Source organism: Protopterus annectens, chromosome 7.part0, assembly GCF_019279795.1.
Source record: "Protopterus annectens isolate FY-2018-M chromosome 7.part0, PAN1.0, whole genome shotgun sequence".
Taxonomy (NCBI): Eukaryota; Metazoa; Chordata; order Ceratodontiformes; family Protopteridae; genus Protopterus; species Protopterus annectens.
The window spans coordinates 1050214958-1050231894 of NC_056739.1; the positions used below are offsets into that span (position 1 = coordinate 1050214958).

General features: G+C 40.5%; 1 protein-coding gene across 1 annotated transcript in view; it reads right to left on the reverse strand.

Annotated features, from left to right (window-relative positions):
- Nucleotides 1–14099: 14099 nt before the first annotated feature.
- Nucleotides 14100–16937, reverse strand: part of EMC3 (ER membrane protein complex subunit 3) — a 140943-nt gene continuing 138105 nt past the window's right edge. The window contains exon 9 of the mRNA XM_044077598.1: nt 14100–16167. Within this exon, the coding sequence (XP_043933533.1) occupies nt 16039–16167 (129 nt within the window). The 3' untranslated portion in view covers nt 14100–16038. The remainder of the gene's footprint in view (nt 16168–16937) is intronic.

The window sequence follows — 16937 nt, forward strand, 5'->3', positions numbered from 1 at the left end:
CTTCAGAAGTGGTTTGGGATGACCAGCCACCTTTATGCTTTAGGATTTCTATTATATCTCCAAAGGAGATGTCATCCGGTGGTGATCTGGCTGATCCCTCTCCTTCGTCAAAATCGGTGTCTTCCATGAGAGACTCCAAGGGAGAGTCTGTGTGCCTAATTTTACAAATTCTCTTCTGGGGACCTCTTCCATAAGGTGTTCTGGAGAGGTGTCTGAAGAGAAGGGAAGTTCCTCTACTGGAACTAGCAGTCCCTGTCGAATAGGCCTGAGTGACTCAGAGCTCGGAAACAATGACAGCAAAGGGGTAGGATCCGAAATATGAGAAGACAGTTCTCTCTAGAGAGAAAAATCACTTTCCACCACCTCAAAGGCTGAGGGACCAGGAGAAGCTCTGATCCACTTCCTAGGAGCAGAAGCTTCTGAGGAAAGTAGATCACAACCACCCCTGGATCCAAGCCTCAAGGGAAGAATCGGATCCAAACTGTCTAGGGCTGAAACTTTGAGGGGAATAGATGGATCCAATAACACTGGAGCTGACCCTACCCCCTCAGACCTGATGTTGACACTTCAGCCATGAGACTCATTCTGATCTGAAGGTATCAGAGCAGAACCCATCAGAGAAGCAGTCAAAGTGCAAGAGGAAATTTTCCTCGGATCCGACGCCAAACCTCTTGGGGATTTCGGATCCTGGGGCTCCGAAACCATAGGTCAGATCAGAGAAGGAGATAGAATGGACTTTGAGTGTACACTCATGGATCCGGTAGGGGATGGAGCTAGCAGGATCCCCCATCTTGATCTGCGCTCTGAGAAATTTTCACACCATCCTATTCAAAACCACTTTGGATAAACGTCTGGAGGACCTAAAAGATGCTGTAGAAGGGGGTCTGGAATGTTTTGTTGGAGTCTGAACCAATTGCACGGGGAAGGAGAGTGAAATAGGCTTTACAATGCATTCAGAAGTATGGCTCCTACAAGATGTGCCTGGCTTCAGATGCGAAGACTTAGGATCCAGAATCGATGTCAGTGGTGAAAAAAGAAAGATGACTATTGGAACCTAAACCTTTGGATCAGACGATGGATTTGGATCGAAGGGCAAGGTAAGAGACTTCAGAACCGAAGATGTTAGATCCACAACTTTTCTCCCTTTTTCCCTTGGTGCCAATGAAAACCTGGGGGACTTCAGCAGAGACCTCTTCTTGTGCTCTAAAAAGCTACTTTCCTGGATTTTGAAGGGGTTTGAGCCCTGGAAGATGAAGTAAACCTTTCAATATAAGTTTGTTACACCTGTCACATAAAGCTCTAAGAGTAAAAGTATGGCAAACTGTACAGGCCATATCTAAATGGTTGGGACCAAGGCAAAAAGTGCATTCCTTGTGGGCATCTCAGTTTGGGATCTTATGCCCACAAGAAGTGCATTTTTTAAAACCTGTAGGTTTGTAAGACATGATAGCCAAGAAAAACTAACAGTTAAATTAAGAAATATGCAACAATGAAGTTTTTTTTTTTAGCAGAGAAGAATAAAGAACAACGACAAGATTGTCAACTATGGTAATAAGGAGAAATACCTTATTAAAAGTTACGTAAAAAAAGTACCAACAATGGTAGAGCAGAAAAAAACAATTTGTAGAAAAAATAGATTAGTAGAAAAGGCCAAGCTATTCCTAACACCAGCAACAGATAAGAGGGAGGAAATAAGATGTTTAAGGTTTATGTAAGTTTTAGGAGATAATATAATAGAAAAAAAGCTTTCTCACAAATGCTTGAGAGCAGAACCTGAATCTAACCATGAGTGAGGCAAACGAGATCTGAGGCAGTGGGGATGGAGTGGGGCATTATGGGTAGAGGGAGAAGCTTGAGAGTTGGATCTGCAGTCTACAGTATGCGGACGTGTTGGATCCAAGGATCAGATCTGTAACCCATAAGTGAGGAAGAATGAAAAGGACAACATCAGATTTAGTTTTTCCAGCACACATTTTTTAACCATTCCAGTGCTATATTTTTTCTGGGTGGTCTAAGATGAGGAATACCCATATAGAAAAGTCTGGGTATTGGAAGAGTAGCCAGAGGTAGAGCTGCAAACAAGCATGCTAAAATAGCTGAATAGTGGACTCTGATGGAAGCATAAGCTAATCTTGAATAAAACAGCTCAGGCAAGAACTGGCTGTTCCTAAGATGATAATGAATTACTCCAGCTAGTTGAACACCAGGAAGATCTTTTCACTTGTCTATGCAGGACTTTCAGGCGGTAGGTTCCCAAGCATCTTTCCTCAGGATGTTGGTCAGGCAAACATTCCAAGAGAATTCCACACGTTACAGAAATGGAGACCATGTCCATGGAATGAATGTCCACAGTTTCTGAAGAACTGTGGCCAAAAGGAGAAGAAGGGATTCTGAAGCATAAGCTGGTGAATCGTTTGAAAGCTCTTTTCTACAAAATTCTTAAAACCCTCCTGCCACAAAACATGTTTTGCATGTTAATCCTTATGGAATTTCTTTGAACGCACAAACCCACCTACAGCAGATACATTTTTAGCCAACATTATAAACTTTTTCAAAACTGAAGAACAAACAAAATGCGCCAGTCTTGCACTAACAAACTTGTATTTATTTATAGAATAACATAAAAAATAAAAGACGTAAGCGCTTTCACGATAATTCCTATCGCTTCATTAGACAACTAAACAACTAAAAGTTACAGTTCATGTAACATTTCAGACTTATTGGATATGAACAAGCCAATTAACAAAAGACCAAATCTTAAAGGTCTACAACAACCATAAAAAACATATAAAATATATAAAAAACATATAAGAAAATTCAATAAGAATGTCACCAAAAATCTTCATATATAAAAAGTATAACCATTAAGAAGTCTTCATGGATGCCTATATAATAAAAAGTGTAATAAAAAAGTCTGAACTACATGAAGTAAGAAACTTCTAAAGCGTATAAATATAAGAAGTTAGAAACTTTTGAAATGTAAAATGCCTATATTAAACTTAAAAATGCTTGAGTCGACGCGACTTTAAAAAAGGCTTCAGGGGTGTAGTCCCATTCAGGCCTGGGGGTCTTTCAGCATTGAGTACAAGTATCCATTTCTGCTCTGCACTCTCAGTATCGTTTTCAATGTCACCTCCTCTGATGTTGGCATGTATAACCTGAATAGCTAAAAATCTAAAGGTATGTGTATGGTCCATCTGCTTAACATGGTTTGCCAGGGCATTAGTCTCTTTTTGATTAATGATGTCTCTCCTATGCTCAAGGATCCTATCCTTCAGCATCCTGTTTGTTTTGCCTATGTAGTATGCAAGGCATACTTGGCAGAATGAAACATAAACCACATTGGTCGTACGGCAATCAACATAACTTGGGCATCTGATTGTAAAATGCCTTGTTGGGTGTATGTATACCGTGCTGGTGTGGATATACTGACATACTGTGCAGCGTCTACAAGGAAAAGTGCCAGTGTGCATGGAAGGGGTAGATCTAGTTACAGTCATTTTATTACAAAGATGTTGTCTCAAAGATTGGTTATTCCTAAGAGAGAACATAGGGGCATTTCCAACTTTATCTAGGAGTCCTGGTACTTCCTGTAATATCCTCCAATGTCTTTTAATATTGCTAGAGTACTGGAAAACAACTCTAAAATCTTCCTTGATGGGGGCATTTTATACCCTTTAAAAGTTTCTTACTTCATGTAGTTCATACTTTATCACACTTTTTTAAAACTTTTTATTATATAGGCATCCATGAAGACTTCTTAATGGTTATACTCTTTTATATATGAAGACTTTTGGTGACATTTTTAATGAATTTTCTTATATGTTTTTTATATATTTTTTATATGTTTTTTATGGTTGCTGTAGACCTTTAAGATTTGGGTCTTTTGTTATTGGCTTGTTCACATCAGCTGACAAGTTTGAAATGTTACATGAACTGTAACTTTTAGTTGTCTGATGAAGCGATAGGAATTATCGTGAAAGCACTTGCGTCTTTTATTTTTTATATTATTCTATAAATAAATAAATACAAGTTTGTTAGTGCAGGACTGGTGCATTTTGTTTGTTCTACAGTTCTGTTATTTTGCACCTTTCCTTACCGTGAGCCGTTTTGTTGGTTTCTTTTTCAAAACTGACCTGTTGGCACTGGAATAGGGAATATACCTGTGATATGACACTCATTATCTGGGAACAATTAGCAATCTGTAAAGCTGGAGTGCAAGCCTGGGTGGAGAACTGAGTAGCCATCAGTCAAGCTCACCTACCTCAGAGACAATGCAGGTGTTTTCTGTAATGTTCTCCCTAGCGTAGGCTGGAGAGCAACATTGGTGCTACACATGGTGGCTGTGTGTATACATAGGGGAAAAGTAACATTGCACAATAGATGGGAGCACCCATGGTGCATGCTTATATTATTTCAAGTTCCTCCCTTAGGGGAAAGTATAGGGCATATAAAAAAATCCCTACAATAAGATAATGATGCAGGTTTGGGATACCACGAGTTCCTCTCCTACCTCTGAACATAGTTACATTCTCAGTCAGCTGTGCTCCCAGAACACTGTCCTCAGTCTGGAGGATAAATTTGGCTAGGGGGGCAGGATGAAGGAAGCAGCTGCACAGAACAACTGCAGATGATCATCCTGACTTGGTGGGGCAAAAATTGATCAACTTCTCCAAAGACATCATCTTTTCAGCTTTGTATCTCATAAGGTTTTGCTAATTCAAAGGATATGCCCTCTGTCAGGAGGACATCATATTTCATATGTGAATTAGATGGCTGTAGCTGATCAGTTCCTGGTTCAATATGAATATCTTCTACAAGTAATATGTCAGCAGACCCCTTTATGCCTGTAACATCAACTGCATGTAAACATTTCAAAATATACCATTTCTTCTGTCTTCTTGTAGCTTTAATCTTTCACTTTAAGATTTTTAGCTGTATATTTGATCTCTTTTTTCTCTGTCCACAAACTTTATGATCTGACCTTTATTATACGGAGAATACTACCTCATCATAGCACTGATGGCTGCTTCACTCCATCAGTACCAAATTCTTCATTACTCACATCAGAATTTCCATGTTAACTTCATTTTCCTTTTCTCAATTCTTCCGTATAGTTTCTGGTATGTCTCTCATCCACTGTTGTAATTTTTATTGACATGTTGGTCCTCTGCTTTAGTCTTAAATTTCTGCAGCCTAGAATGATGCTTTCTTACACAAATATTTCCATGCCCAACAAATACCACAACTTCATCCTGCCCAGTAATGACTCCAGGTCCTTTTCACTCTGCTCAGTCAGCCTTTATATCTTGTATCTTAAATCAGTGGTAGTTGTTTGTATAGTGCTCTCCAAATTGACTGAACATTCAGCCTCAGCAAATGCTCTCCTTCATGCATGTAATGCTGAAATATACTCTCCTGTTTCCATTCTTCTTGGTGGCCCTCTTCCATCAGAACAGAAGGGAGACTTGGGATCCAACTAAACCCAACTGATATGGACTGCAGCCACACACATCATGCATATTTATTGCCATTAGATCACAATCTAATGCCATTTCCTATTTACATCCACTACTTGCTTTTACTTTTTGCATTATGTCCATGTCTTTCTAGGAGCCTCTTGCTTCAAGAACTATGTACTGTTGTGTTCATAGTTTCAACAATGAAGTTCTATGCCAAATCTTTGCTTATAACATTAATGAATTCTTCACCACTGTAACTGAAAAAGTTCTATGCTAGACCATATGTACTTATCCAGCAATGAATAAATGTCTTTATAATTTTTAATGGCCTTTGTTCGTAATACTTGTGTGTTGACATGAAGGCAATGGTCTTTGTTCAAAATGCTTCTCACACTATGTGTTACCCAACTGCTGATATGAAGGCACCAAGTAACAGTAATTTTACAGCCACTATCTCACTGTACTCATACAATTATCAGGTCTAAGTTTAGATCTGCTATACTTTAGGTAAACCTCACAACTACCAACAATCTGTTTCAGGACAAAAGTACATTCAGGGATTTTGTTTCCTGAACTACAATGCAGTTTCTGCACTCTGCCCAAAGAAGAATATCCAAACTGAAGATAAAAATATTTGGTTCTTTTCTCTGGCCATATGTGACAAAGTTATGTTTTATTTTTCTGCTTTACTCTATTGCTTTTAATTGTTAAACTCTGGTCAGTCTTTAAGTCGGTGATAGCTGCTCTGACATTTAGCACATCTGGATCTTTTGACAAACTTGTCTAATAGATTGGTACCCAGCAATGGAGATCCTACAGAGCTCTTTTGTCCACCCATCTTGCGATCTGTTTTCTGCTCTGTGAAATATGCTACATTCATACTTACATTAATGACCACTGCAGTACCTCATGCCTTGTCACTGCAAATGCACATTGGGACTGATTTCAATGAGGCAAAAGTTCATTACATGCTTTTAAATGCTAACTGTCCATTTTTTTTTTACATTTACACATGCAGTATCTAACAGCTAAAAAGCAATCACTGTACCTGGAAGCACAAATATTGTATGTATGGATCTGGCTGTATCTATGCTCTAAAACTGATTTTGAAATCAGCCAAAGAATTTGCACTCACATTGAAAATCTAGTCAAAATGAATGTATGCCTCATCAATCTGTTCTTTATCTTCTCTCTCAAGAACACATCATTAACCCTAGCTATTTAAGTGGAAATTAGATTTTTGTTTTGTCTTAAGAATGTAGCATTGTCTGATTATTAAAAGAGACATGCCCCTTGCTGATGTTCAAATCCTCTGATGAAATCTCCACTCCACTACAGTGGCTTTTGCTCTCCCATTAAACAGCAAATCTACAAGGATACCCATTCATTCTTCCAGCACAGTAACCAAAATCCAAATAATACCAAAATCCAAATAATATCATGATTTTTCCAGTTTTTATAGGGTTTATTTTTCTTAAAAACAGGTGGTCTTTTAGAACTGGAAACCATCCAGTGTTACCAGTAAAAAGTTTAAACAAACAAGATGAGTTGTCAATGCACATCGAATTTATGCTACTGAGCAGTCAAGCTGTGCAGGCAACTCCATAGATATGTACACATCCAGTTCACAGTGCTTACCACTGAAATACTATGCAGTCTTTGCCATAAAGGCAAATTCTAGGAATCTTAGAATTACAATACGGAGCCAACTTTTCTACCTCACTCTCACTCAATTTGATGATGCAATAAAAGTCTTCCACAAAGTAGATGCTTGGTAATAGTCCCAAAAAAAGAGAAAATGAGTGCAGACTAACACTTGTTTATGTTCATAGGTTCATACTAGGCTATCTGCCCTAGGGCATTTATAAGCCTAGCCAGAGTGTGTGTGGCTTTCACCACCCCTTAGGATGAGAATACTATACCCATTAGTTTGCTGTGCCTCTGTCCAGCAGTGATACAGAGATGATTCCCGGGGTAAACCTATGATCTCCCATCCACTCGTCAAGATTTCTCTTGAACAGAGTCAGTGAGGGGCTCTGCCTCACATGGACTGGGATTCTGTTCCATAGTGTAGGGAGTCTCTGGGTGATGAATCTGTCCCTCCAGCACGTCCTCTTCATATCCGTGTTGAGGTTTAAGTCTCTTGCTCTCGTGGCTCTGGTGGATTTGGATTTTTTGAGGTGGAGCATGTCCATTAATTCCGGGTTGGACATGGCCTTGTATGTCAGGCACAGATCACCTCTGAGCAGACGGTATGCGACTGAATAGAGCTGGAGTTTCTTCAGTCGGGCATCGTATGACATATGTTTGAGCCCCTTTATCCTTTTGGTGAGGAACTTTTGGGGTCTTTCCAACTGCTGCAGGTGTCGGGTAAGGTACATTCCGAATGGGGCGTTGTACTCAATCATTGGTCTGATAAGTGAAGAGTACAGGGGTACAATGACCTCTCCTGATCTGGATGTGAATCCCTTCATGATCAGGTGGGCAATGTAGAAGGTCTTCCTAACCACTTTGGCAATGTGAGTGTCAAAAGAGAGGTTACTGTCAACTTGGGTCCCCCGGTCCCTGATAACTTCTTCCATGTTTAATGGATTACCACCTATGTGGTAATTAGGGGATTACCTTGTTTTTCCCAAAGGGTATGACTACACATTTTTGGCATTTAGCTTAAGGCCATGGCTCTGGCACCAGTTATCCATTTCTATGAGACCTTTCTGGAGGATGTCTGTGTCTGATGGAGTGTCAATTATGGTGCCCAGTTTGCAGTCATCTGCAAATTTTGTCAGCCACAATCCCCCTATGTTTGCCTGCACTTCAGAAAAATAAATGCCGAACAAGAGGGGGCCCAGGACTGAGCCCTGTGGGACACCGCTCGTGACCGGCATAGAGTCTGACATGGCACCAGCAACTCTAACCCTGTGTGTTCTGTCCTTGAGCCAGTTTGCAACCCATCTTGTGACATATGGGTTTACATCTAAGCTGGTGAGCTTTTCTATGATGCCCGAGTGGGGTATTGTGTCGAACGCTTTTGCTAGGTCAAGGTAGGCTGTGTGAACTGCCTTACCCTCATCAATGGCCTTAGTGACTGTTTCAAAAAAGTTGACCAAGTTCAAGAGGCAGGATCTGCCCTTGACAAAGCCAAATTGGGTAGGATCCAGTGTCTGTAGGTCCCCAATGCCTTTATTTATGAGTTCCATTATGATCCTCTCCATAGCTTTGCAGACAAGGCTCGTCAAGCTTATGGGGCGGTAATTTCCAGGGTCCGTAGAAGCACCGCCTTTGTGGAGTGGGACCACAGTTGCCGTATGCCATTCTTTGGGTACGTATCCTGTAGTAAGGCTAAGATTAAACAGCAGCCTTATGTGTGGGTTTAGTTCCTCATTGAGTTCGTGTAGCACACAGCCAGGGACACCGTCCGGTCCCATTGATGCTGTGTTTTTTGCTTTAGAGAGAGCAGCTCTCACCTGGGCATCTGAGATGTTTGGGAGGCTAGACTCTGGTGGGATAGATATTTCTCCTTTGGGGGGGAAGGGAGGGGAGAAATTTGCACTGAACCTGTCTGCCAGTATGTTGGCAATGCCTGTGGGTTCAGTGATTTTTTTATCATTTTGGACTAATTCTGAGCATATCTGGGAGTTTCCACCCAGGTTTCTAACATAGCTAAAGAAGGCTTTACGATTGTCTTTTGTGTCATTAGCGATTTTTCTCTCAAAGTTGGCCTTGGATGATTTTATGAGTGATCGTAGTTTTTTGCTAGTATTGATCAGAGATGCCTTCCCTTTTAGGGATTTTGCTCTGTCATGTAGTAGCTTTCTCCTCTTGTTGTAGAGTTTGTTTATGGCTGGAGTCCACCAGACCGGCGCCTGCCTTTGGTGGAAAGGGTCTTGATTTTATTAGGGATTGCTTGATCCATACATTCCTGGAGGTGCTCGTAGAAGGCATTTGTAAGGGTTTCAGCAGCGTGGGTTGTGGTTTCCACTGGCTCGGGGCCTTGAAGGATACCACTCCTGTCTTAAGAAGTGTGAAGTTTGCTTTTGAGAAGTTCTTCACTGTGGTCTTTTGCTGGGGTGGGGCGGGATGTGGATCTCCAGTGAGATTAATTTATGGTCTGATCTCACCAATGAGGGATATACTTCCGGTGTGGAGCATTTTGTCCCCATGTTTGTGATGATCAGGTCTAGTATATTTTCTCCTCTTGTGGGAATGGTGACTAGTTGTTCCATAGCATTTGAGTTTATGAACTCAAGGAACCTTTGGGCTAGGGTGTTGGGGCTTGAGTAATGTTCCCAGTCTATGTTTGGGTAGTTGAAGTCACCCAATATGATGGTGTTAGGAGAGACAGTCATACTCTCCAGTGTCTTCAGGAAGGCTGTGTGGGTTTCCTGAGTTTGAGAAGGTGGTCTGTAGCATGTTACAAACTGTAGGGCAGTTTTACCTATGGTTAATTGCACCTGGATGGTCTCCGATGCTTTGTGCGTTGCCACTAACCTGGAGGTGTGGGTATCCTTTATGAATATGGATACTCCCCCCCCTTTTGTGGTTCGGTCCGGATTTTGGGGCCGGAACGCATGATATGAGGTATAACCTGATAGTGCTGGGGTGCTCTCAGGAGCCTTGAACCAGGTTTCAGTCACAGCACAGACATCGATGTTCTCCATACTGAGGAGGGCTTCGAGGGCGTGCATCTTGAGGTTTAGACTTCTGGCATTGAGCAGTATTACCCTTAGTTTTTCTCCATTTTTGTTTTCTAGGGCGGTAGGTTTATCATTTGAGCCTTGCCTAAAAAAGTCACTATGGGGTGGCAAGAGCCTTTGCCAATATCCGTAAGCCCAGGGGTGACAGGTGCAAGCCATCCCTTGCGAAGCAGCGTGGCTCGTCAAGCATGTCATCCCAGGCAGACAGACATTGGATCCCCTTAGAATGACACCAGTAATTAAGCCAATTATTAAAGCTGATCATTTTGTCTCTGTATTGTGGCATCATTCTTGGTGAGGGTAGTATGCTCAGGGTCAGGGTCATACCAGCCTGGGCTACATAATCTGAGAGCTCCTCTATGTCTCTTTTCATGTAGTCCAGGGAGGTACGTCTCAGGTCGTTCACACCGGCATGGACAATGACTGAGTCATACTTGTACTTGCTGTGGAGTGACCTGAGTGCTTGTGTTATGCGGCGGATTCTAGCGCCTGACAGGCAGCTTACTGTGATCTTTTCCTTGTTCAGTCTGGTGAGTGGGACGTCAGTGTGTCTGACTATGGAGTCACCTATAACAAGTGTGTCTGGCATTGTGTTTGCCCTTAAGGGCTGTGACTGTTTAGCACACTGACTTTGAGAACTATGTGTTGCATGTCTTATGTCTTGAGGTGGCAGTTGCTTGGGTGTCTGCTTTGGAGGCCTCTGTAGTTTTGGTAGATTTTTGATCAGTGCCTCCATGTATGTCTTTGTGTGTTTATGTGTTTGTTTTGCAGTTGTGATAGTTCTATGTGAAACTGGGTTTGTGGTGTGCGTGGTTTCCTTCTCCTCCTGTCTGGTCTTGCCAGTCCTGAGTTGAGAGAGCTCAGCCTCCAGTTTGGCTATATAGTTGCATCTCTCACATGTAATTGTGTTTTGTGGGAGAAGGAGTGGGTTGTCTGTGTACATGAGGCAATTGTAACATTGCCTCAAGATGCCCAGATTTACCAGCTGAACAGGAGAGGACGCTAGCAACTGACCCTTCCACATGCTAGAAAAAGTGATAAAGTTTGCTGTGTAACTGAGTCAGAAGGGACCTATAGGGAAATGGGTACTCAAGGGGATTCTAGGCTAATGTAGTACTTTGTTTAGTATACAAGTACTTTACCTATATAAAAATGCTTTAGGAGCAAGTGCTGAGCTTTACCTATATAAAAATGCTTTAGGAGCAAGTGCTGAGCTTTTGAGATAGAGAATAGACTGTTTAGATTGCAAGTAGAGAAGTTCTAAGGGAAAAATTGAAAAGCAGACTTTACGGAGCCAGAAATAGTTTAACCTTGTTTAACCGGCGCTGCCCGATGGTGCTCTATGGGCAACTCCGCGCTAAATCACACAAAAGCGCGCTAAAGTGGGCTTTATAACCAGGGGTTGAAAAGAGCTAGGAATTGACACAAAATGGCCAATAGACTACAAGTTTCTGGCTGGAACCACTGCTCTATGGACAAATAGGCTGCTCAGTGCTCCCCACTCTCACTGGTGAACAAAGAAGCTTCCCTTTATCCAAATAAGGATATGGAATAGCACAGGAACCAAGCCAAAGCCCAGAGATCAGCAAACTCTGAAGACTGGACTATTCTAGTTCAGTAAGGCGGGAAAACAAGATTTTTTTTTTGTTTTTTTCTTTTTTTGCAGAAAACAGAGGAAAAACAGACAGTAAATGCTATAAATGCTTTTAAACGGCTAGCGCACTTGAGTGTGTTAGCCTACAGGTCGTCTGGTCAATCACTGAATGTTTCTGTAGGATTCCTCCCTTGGGGAATGTTTCAGCCTTTTCCATTTTCCCCATAGTCTCATTCCTCCATTGTATATATGTATTATCCCTCACTGTACCTGATTATGTTTTCCCCCACTCCAGCTAGGTTTTAAATTAATGCTTCACTTCCCAGATAGCAGCCCTTTTCAGTCCTGGAAAACTTGGTTGGGTTTTGGAGCATTATGTTTTGCATTTCATAGTACTTTGCTTTAGTCCACATTTTTGTTTTAGTTTTTAACACAAAAGTTGCTGTTTTACATTGTATTGCAAACATATGTCTTAGGTCTTGGTAATATTCTGTACTGCCTATTAATGTCTTTTGCTTTGTAATATTTTGGATGATGTTTATGCTAATATATGAGTGGTAGTTTGTGAATCAGTCCCAAACTCTTGTTGCGCCCTTTTTGCTGCTGCCTTCTTACTGCTGTTCAGAACTTTTTAATGTAATATTCATGGAAAGGTATCCTTTTCCACAGTTCTTAACCTTCCCATTCAGTGTGTTAAACTGTTTTATTTTTCTTTGGGCCAGCCTCTCTATGGCATTTATTAGGTTCACCATACTTCCAAAATTAAGATAATGGGAAAAAAATATTGAATAATGATCACTTATGGAATTTGCAGATGTGCCATATGTGATCACATGTACTTTCCTGATGACTACTATGCAGCATAAAGTACTTGCTTTAAGTAAAAAAAGTTCATAAAATGCTAATAAAGTGACAAAAGCACTGTTGACACCTGAACCAGACTATAAGCTTATTCCCAGCATCACCAACACCCCATAATTTTAAAATACATTCCAGTCTTTCATCATGGAAGTTGTCTTAAAAATGCAAGTTTAAGCCAGATACATATATCCAAATGTGGATACATTCTAGCTCATGAGGACAGTTTTCATAATATGTTTAACCCAAAACTACAATGAAATGTATCACAAACATTATAGAAAATCAACCTGTCCACAGACCACCTTCTCAAGATCTTTATTGATACATGCAAAGTTCTGAAATGGCACTTTTTTATGACTATGGTTACCAGTGCCATTACATGTTTGTTAAATCACTGGTAAGTATCCATTTAGGAGAAAACTATTTCGTTATCTTTCACAATCTGTTCCCTTACATGAATTCTGGGTACTGCATAAAAGCTTTCTTGTCAATGAACCTCCAATATAAAGTTTATTCAGCCTAACCCCCTCATCCATTTCTTACATGTTTCACTTTCTCACTACACAATTTTTCAATTTTTTTTACTTGAGCATCCAGATTTAATTTGTATGGAACTAGTAGTGCTCACACATAAGTACATACAAACATAATCATCACAGTATATCTTTTAGATGCATGGAGAAAATGACCCAGTCAATGTGAGCAGGACATCACCAAGTACCTGTCAGTCACTCTGATGCTCATTTTTATCTGCTGCATTAAAAGGTACTAACACCTCAATGTGATCAGCCCCTATTCAAGTGACCAGCTTACAAATATCGAAACTTGTTCTCTGAAAAAAAAATTGAAAATAAAAGTTCTAATGCATTAAGTCCTCTGTTACACTATGTGGTTATAGCATTGTAGAATTTTCATTAAAAAGGACAAACATACTTGAGTTTTATTACATCAACATTATATTTGACAGCTGGCATATTAAAGCTACCCATTATTAGTAAAATCTCATAATGCATCCTTCATCAAAAGAAAGGCGCTACTGCTTCCCATTCCATAGAAGTAAAGTTGAGAGGTCTACATTGAAAGAATACTTATAAAATAACCCCTATTGTGCTTCAACTACAATGCAATCTCAACCAGTAATCCTTCCTTACAATCTTCCATTAAGAAAAAACACACACACACACACACACGCCACATTTAAGACAAACAGAAGCAAAAGCGTCTAATGTTGAGACTAATATAGGGACATTCACTGAGGTCTGTCTCCAATGTAAACTCTACTGCGGTAGAAAAGTATTGATTACTGAAGATGTGTGGGCCTGGAATTTACTCTTGGCAGTCTCACCTTAATAAACTACTTTAAGGATGAAAAGGCTCGGATAAGAAAAACAAAATCTTGAAAATTTGGGAAAAAAATCAATACTGTGGTTAATCATATATCACAGCTGAAACAACTTAAAATTAAGCTACATCAGATAAAACAATGAGTTGAGTTCCAAATCCATTTATTCAGTTTATTATACGTACTTGCAAGATTTCATGTTTCCACCAGTGATTAATTGGGCAGCTCATGTTTGATGATGTTGCCGACTTGTATTTCAGGATGTTTTGTTAAGCAAAGACCTGTTGAACTGAGACTGCCTCAGGTATTGTAAAATGTAATCTCTTTCCAAGCCATTTCAAAGACCTACACTTAAAAAAGATATGTCATTTGAAGCAATCTTAAGCAAACTAAATTTGCTGCTGTGTAGTTAAGCAATAAAATTCATGCCATACGTCAGGAGGCAAGTACCAGATGCTGAAAGGCAATTATGAGTGAAGAGACAACACAAGGTATTTTTAACCCCCAAAGAAGTGACAGTACTTCCAGCTGTGTAACAGCAGTATATTAGTGCAATAATAAAAACAATCCATTTAAGAAACTAATCGTTTTACTCTTTGGTAACATCTGGTTACCATGTAGGATGCAGCAGGTCCCACCACTTGTGCATAAGAGCGACAAAGGCATACAGAGGTTAAGAACCTGCTGCAAAGTTAGAGTCAGAAAGACTTGTACCCATGCATCTCCGGTATAAGCTTTGAGGCATCTAATACATTATTTTATTACTGCGGTTTATACAGCCTGTACACATCAGTCCACTTCTTCCACTACTTATTTTACAAACCAGACTTAAGAAATCACTGACGAATGAAGGACTAAAAAGCCAGTCCACTGGCAGAAAGTTAGTTGTTGGATCACACCACTAACAAAGCTGTGGATGTGCTCAGATCTTTGATAGAGCTGTCTAATGAAGACAGGCTGACGACTTGTCCCTACTATGAGGGAAGGGCATTAGTTCTGCTACCATATTCATGATCCCTAGTGAAGGCTGAGGACCCTGCACTCACAGCATTATTATGCGACAAGAAAAACACAGGTGTCTTCATAAAAGCACTGATTTCACTGCATGTGTGCATCTCTGAAGGAAAGAAGAAAGGAAGGAAGGAAGTTGTGGAGAGTAAAACTCCCCTGCTGAAACAGAGTGGCCTAGGATAGACAGAGAGCCCCCCCCCCCGACATTTGCATGACATAAATCAAATGTAACTGCTTAGGTTTGATACAGAAACAATGAATGGGGGAACAAAGAATGGTGATGGTCAGAGCCACTACAAAGTAGGGCGTGGGGTCCAGAAAAGAAGTGACAGTCTGTGTCAAGAACCTGCGTGCAATAAAATCATGCATATGCAACTGGTTAAATGTAATGACATGATTATTTCACAAAGAAAAAGACCAGATGTATTTGGGGTGATCAATTTAAAACTGAAATAAAGCTTGCTAGTCTGCCTTTCATTTACAACATTATTTAGGCATTTCCTGTTATATGCAGTTTTACAGTAACTGACACGGCATACTCGTGTCATTTTGCTTAATCATATGCAGTCGGTGTTAAGCTAACTTTGCTTTACTAAAATAAGACCCGCATAGAAAAAAATTATACTGAGAGAAAAAAATTGTGAACCACACAAAAACACAGCTGTGAGGTGTGGTTATGTGCCATTACAGCTATATATTATAGATGGAGAAAAAATTAAGATAATAAATCAGGTCCACAATAAAAAGTAAATGACTAAAGGCATCTAAAAATATGTATCCACTGTTGGAGGTTTTATGTAAACCAAATAGTTCATAATTCACCAAGATAACAGTGTTTACATTTCATAAATATTTGAAAAGCAAAACAGAATAATGCTATGCCACTGTAAACTTGGATCTGATGCAACTCAAAGCCACTGCTGTCTGCTGTTCTCATAACATACTCCGTCTCACTGCAAACAGCTACCTTCTGTGTACTTTACTGCACAGAGAAGGTAATATTATCCATTTTAAAGTGTATTATATTAGCAACCAAGAAGCAGAGGTTGCTTAAATTCCAGTTAAGACTGCAGCTCAGAAAATGGAAGTCTGAAGTTCCTTGCTGAACATGCCATCGAAATTCAGGTCTTGAGCCATAAGATCCTGTTCGACATCTTCCAATGCCCACTGATGATCTGTTAGCTCCAATGCTTCCCACTCCGCCTGTTTGTATATAGAGAGAAGGGCAGCTTGTGAGAACAAATCCATAATACATTGTGCTTTTTTTTTGTTCAGTGAAAAATGCATAAAGTACTGTACTTAAAAGAATGATTCCACTGCTACAATTATATATATATATATATAAACACGCACACACACATATATATATATATATATATATATATATATATATATATATATATGGGTCTACTTCTAAAGACCGAACCAACGATTCCCCGACACAGAAATCACCGACGCCAGAAAACCGACAACACACAAACCCGACAACGCGAAACACCGAACACCATAACACCGACACACTACACGTAAACAACACAGTACACTACAACACATATCCACTAGCCCTAACCCAAACCCTAACCCTAAGGTCCGACACTACCGCACACTCTCCCTACCTGCACCCTAACCCTAACTCACTTACACACCCTGAACCCCAAGCTCCGACACTACCGCACACTCTCCCTACCTGCACCCTAACCCTAACTCACTTACACACCCCGAACCCCAAGCTCCGACACTACCGCACACTCTCCCTACCTGCACCCTAACCCTAACTCACTTACACACCCGAACCCCAAGCTCCGACACTACCGCACACTCTCCCTACCTGCACCCTAACCCTAACTCACTTACACACCCAACCCCAAGCTCCGACACTACCGCACACTCTCCCTACCTGCACCCTAACCCGAACTGACTTAAACACCCGCAACCCCAAGCTCCGGCACTAACGCACACTCTCCCTACCTGCA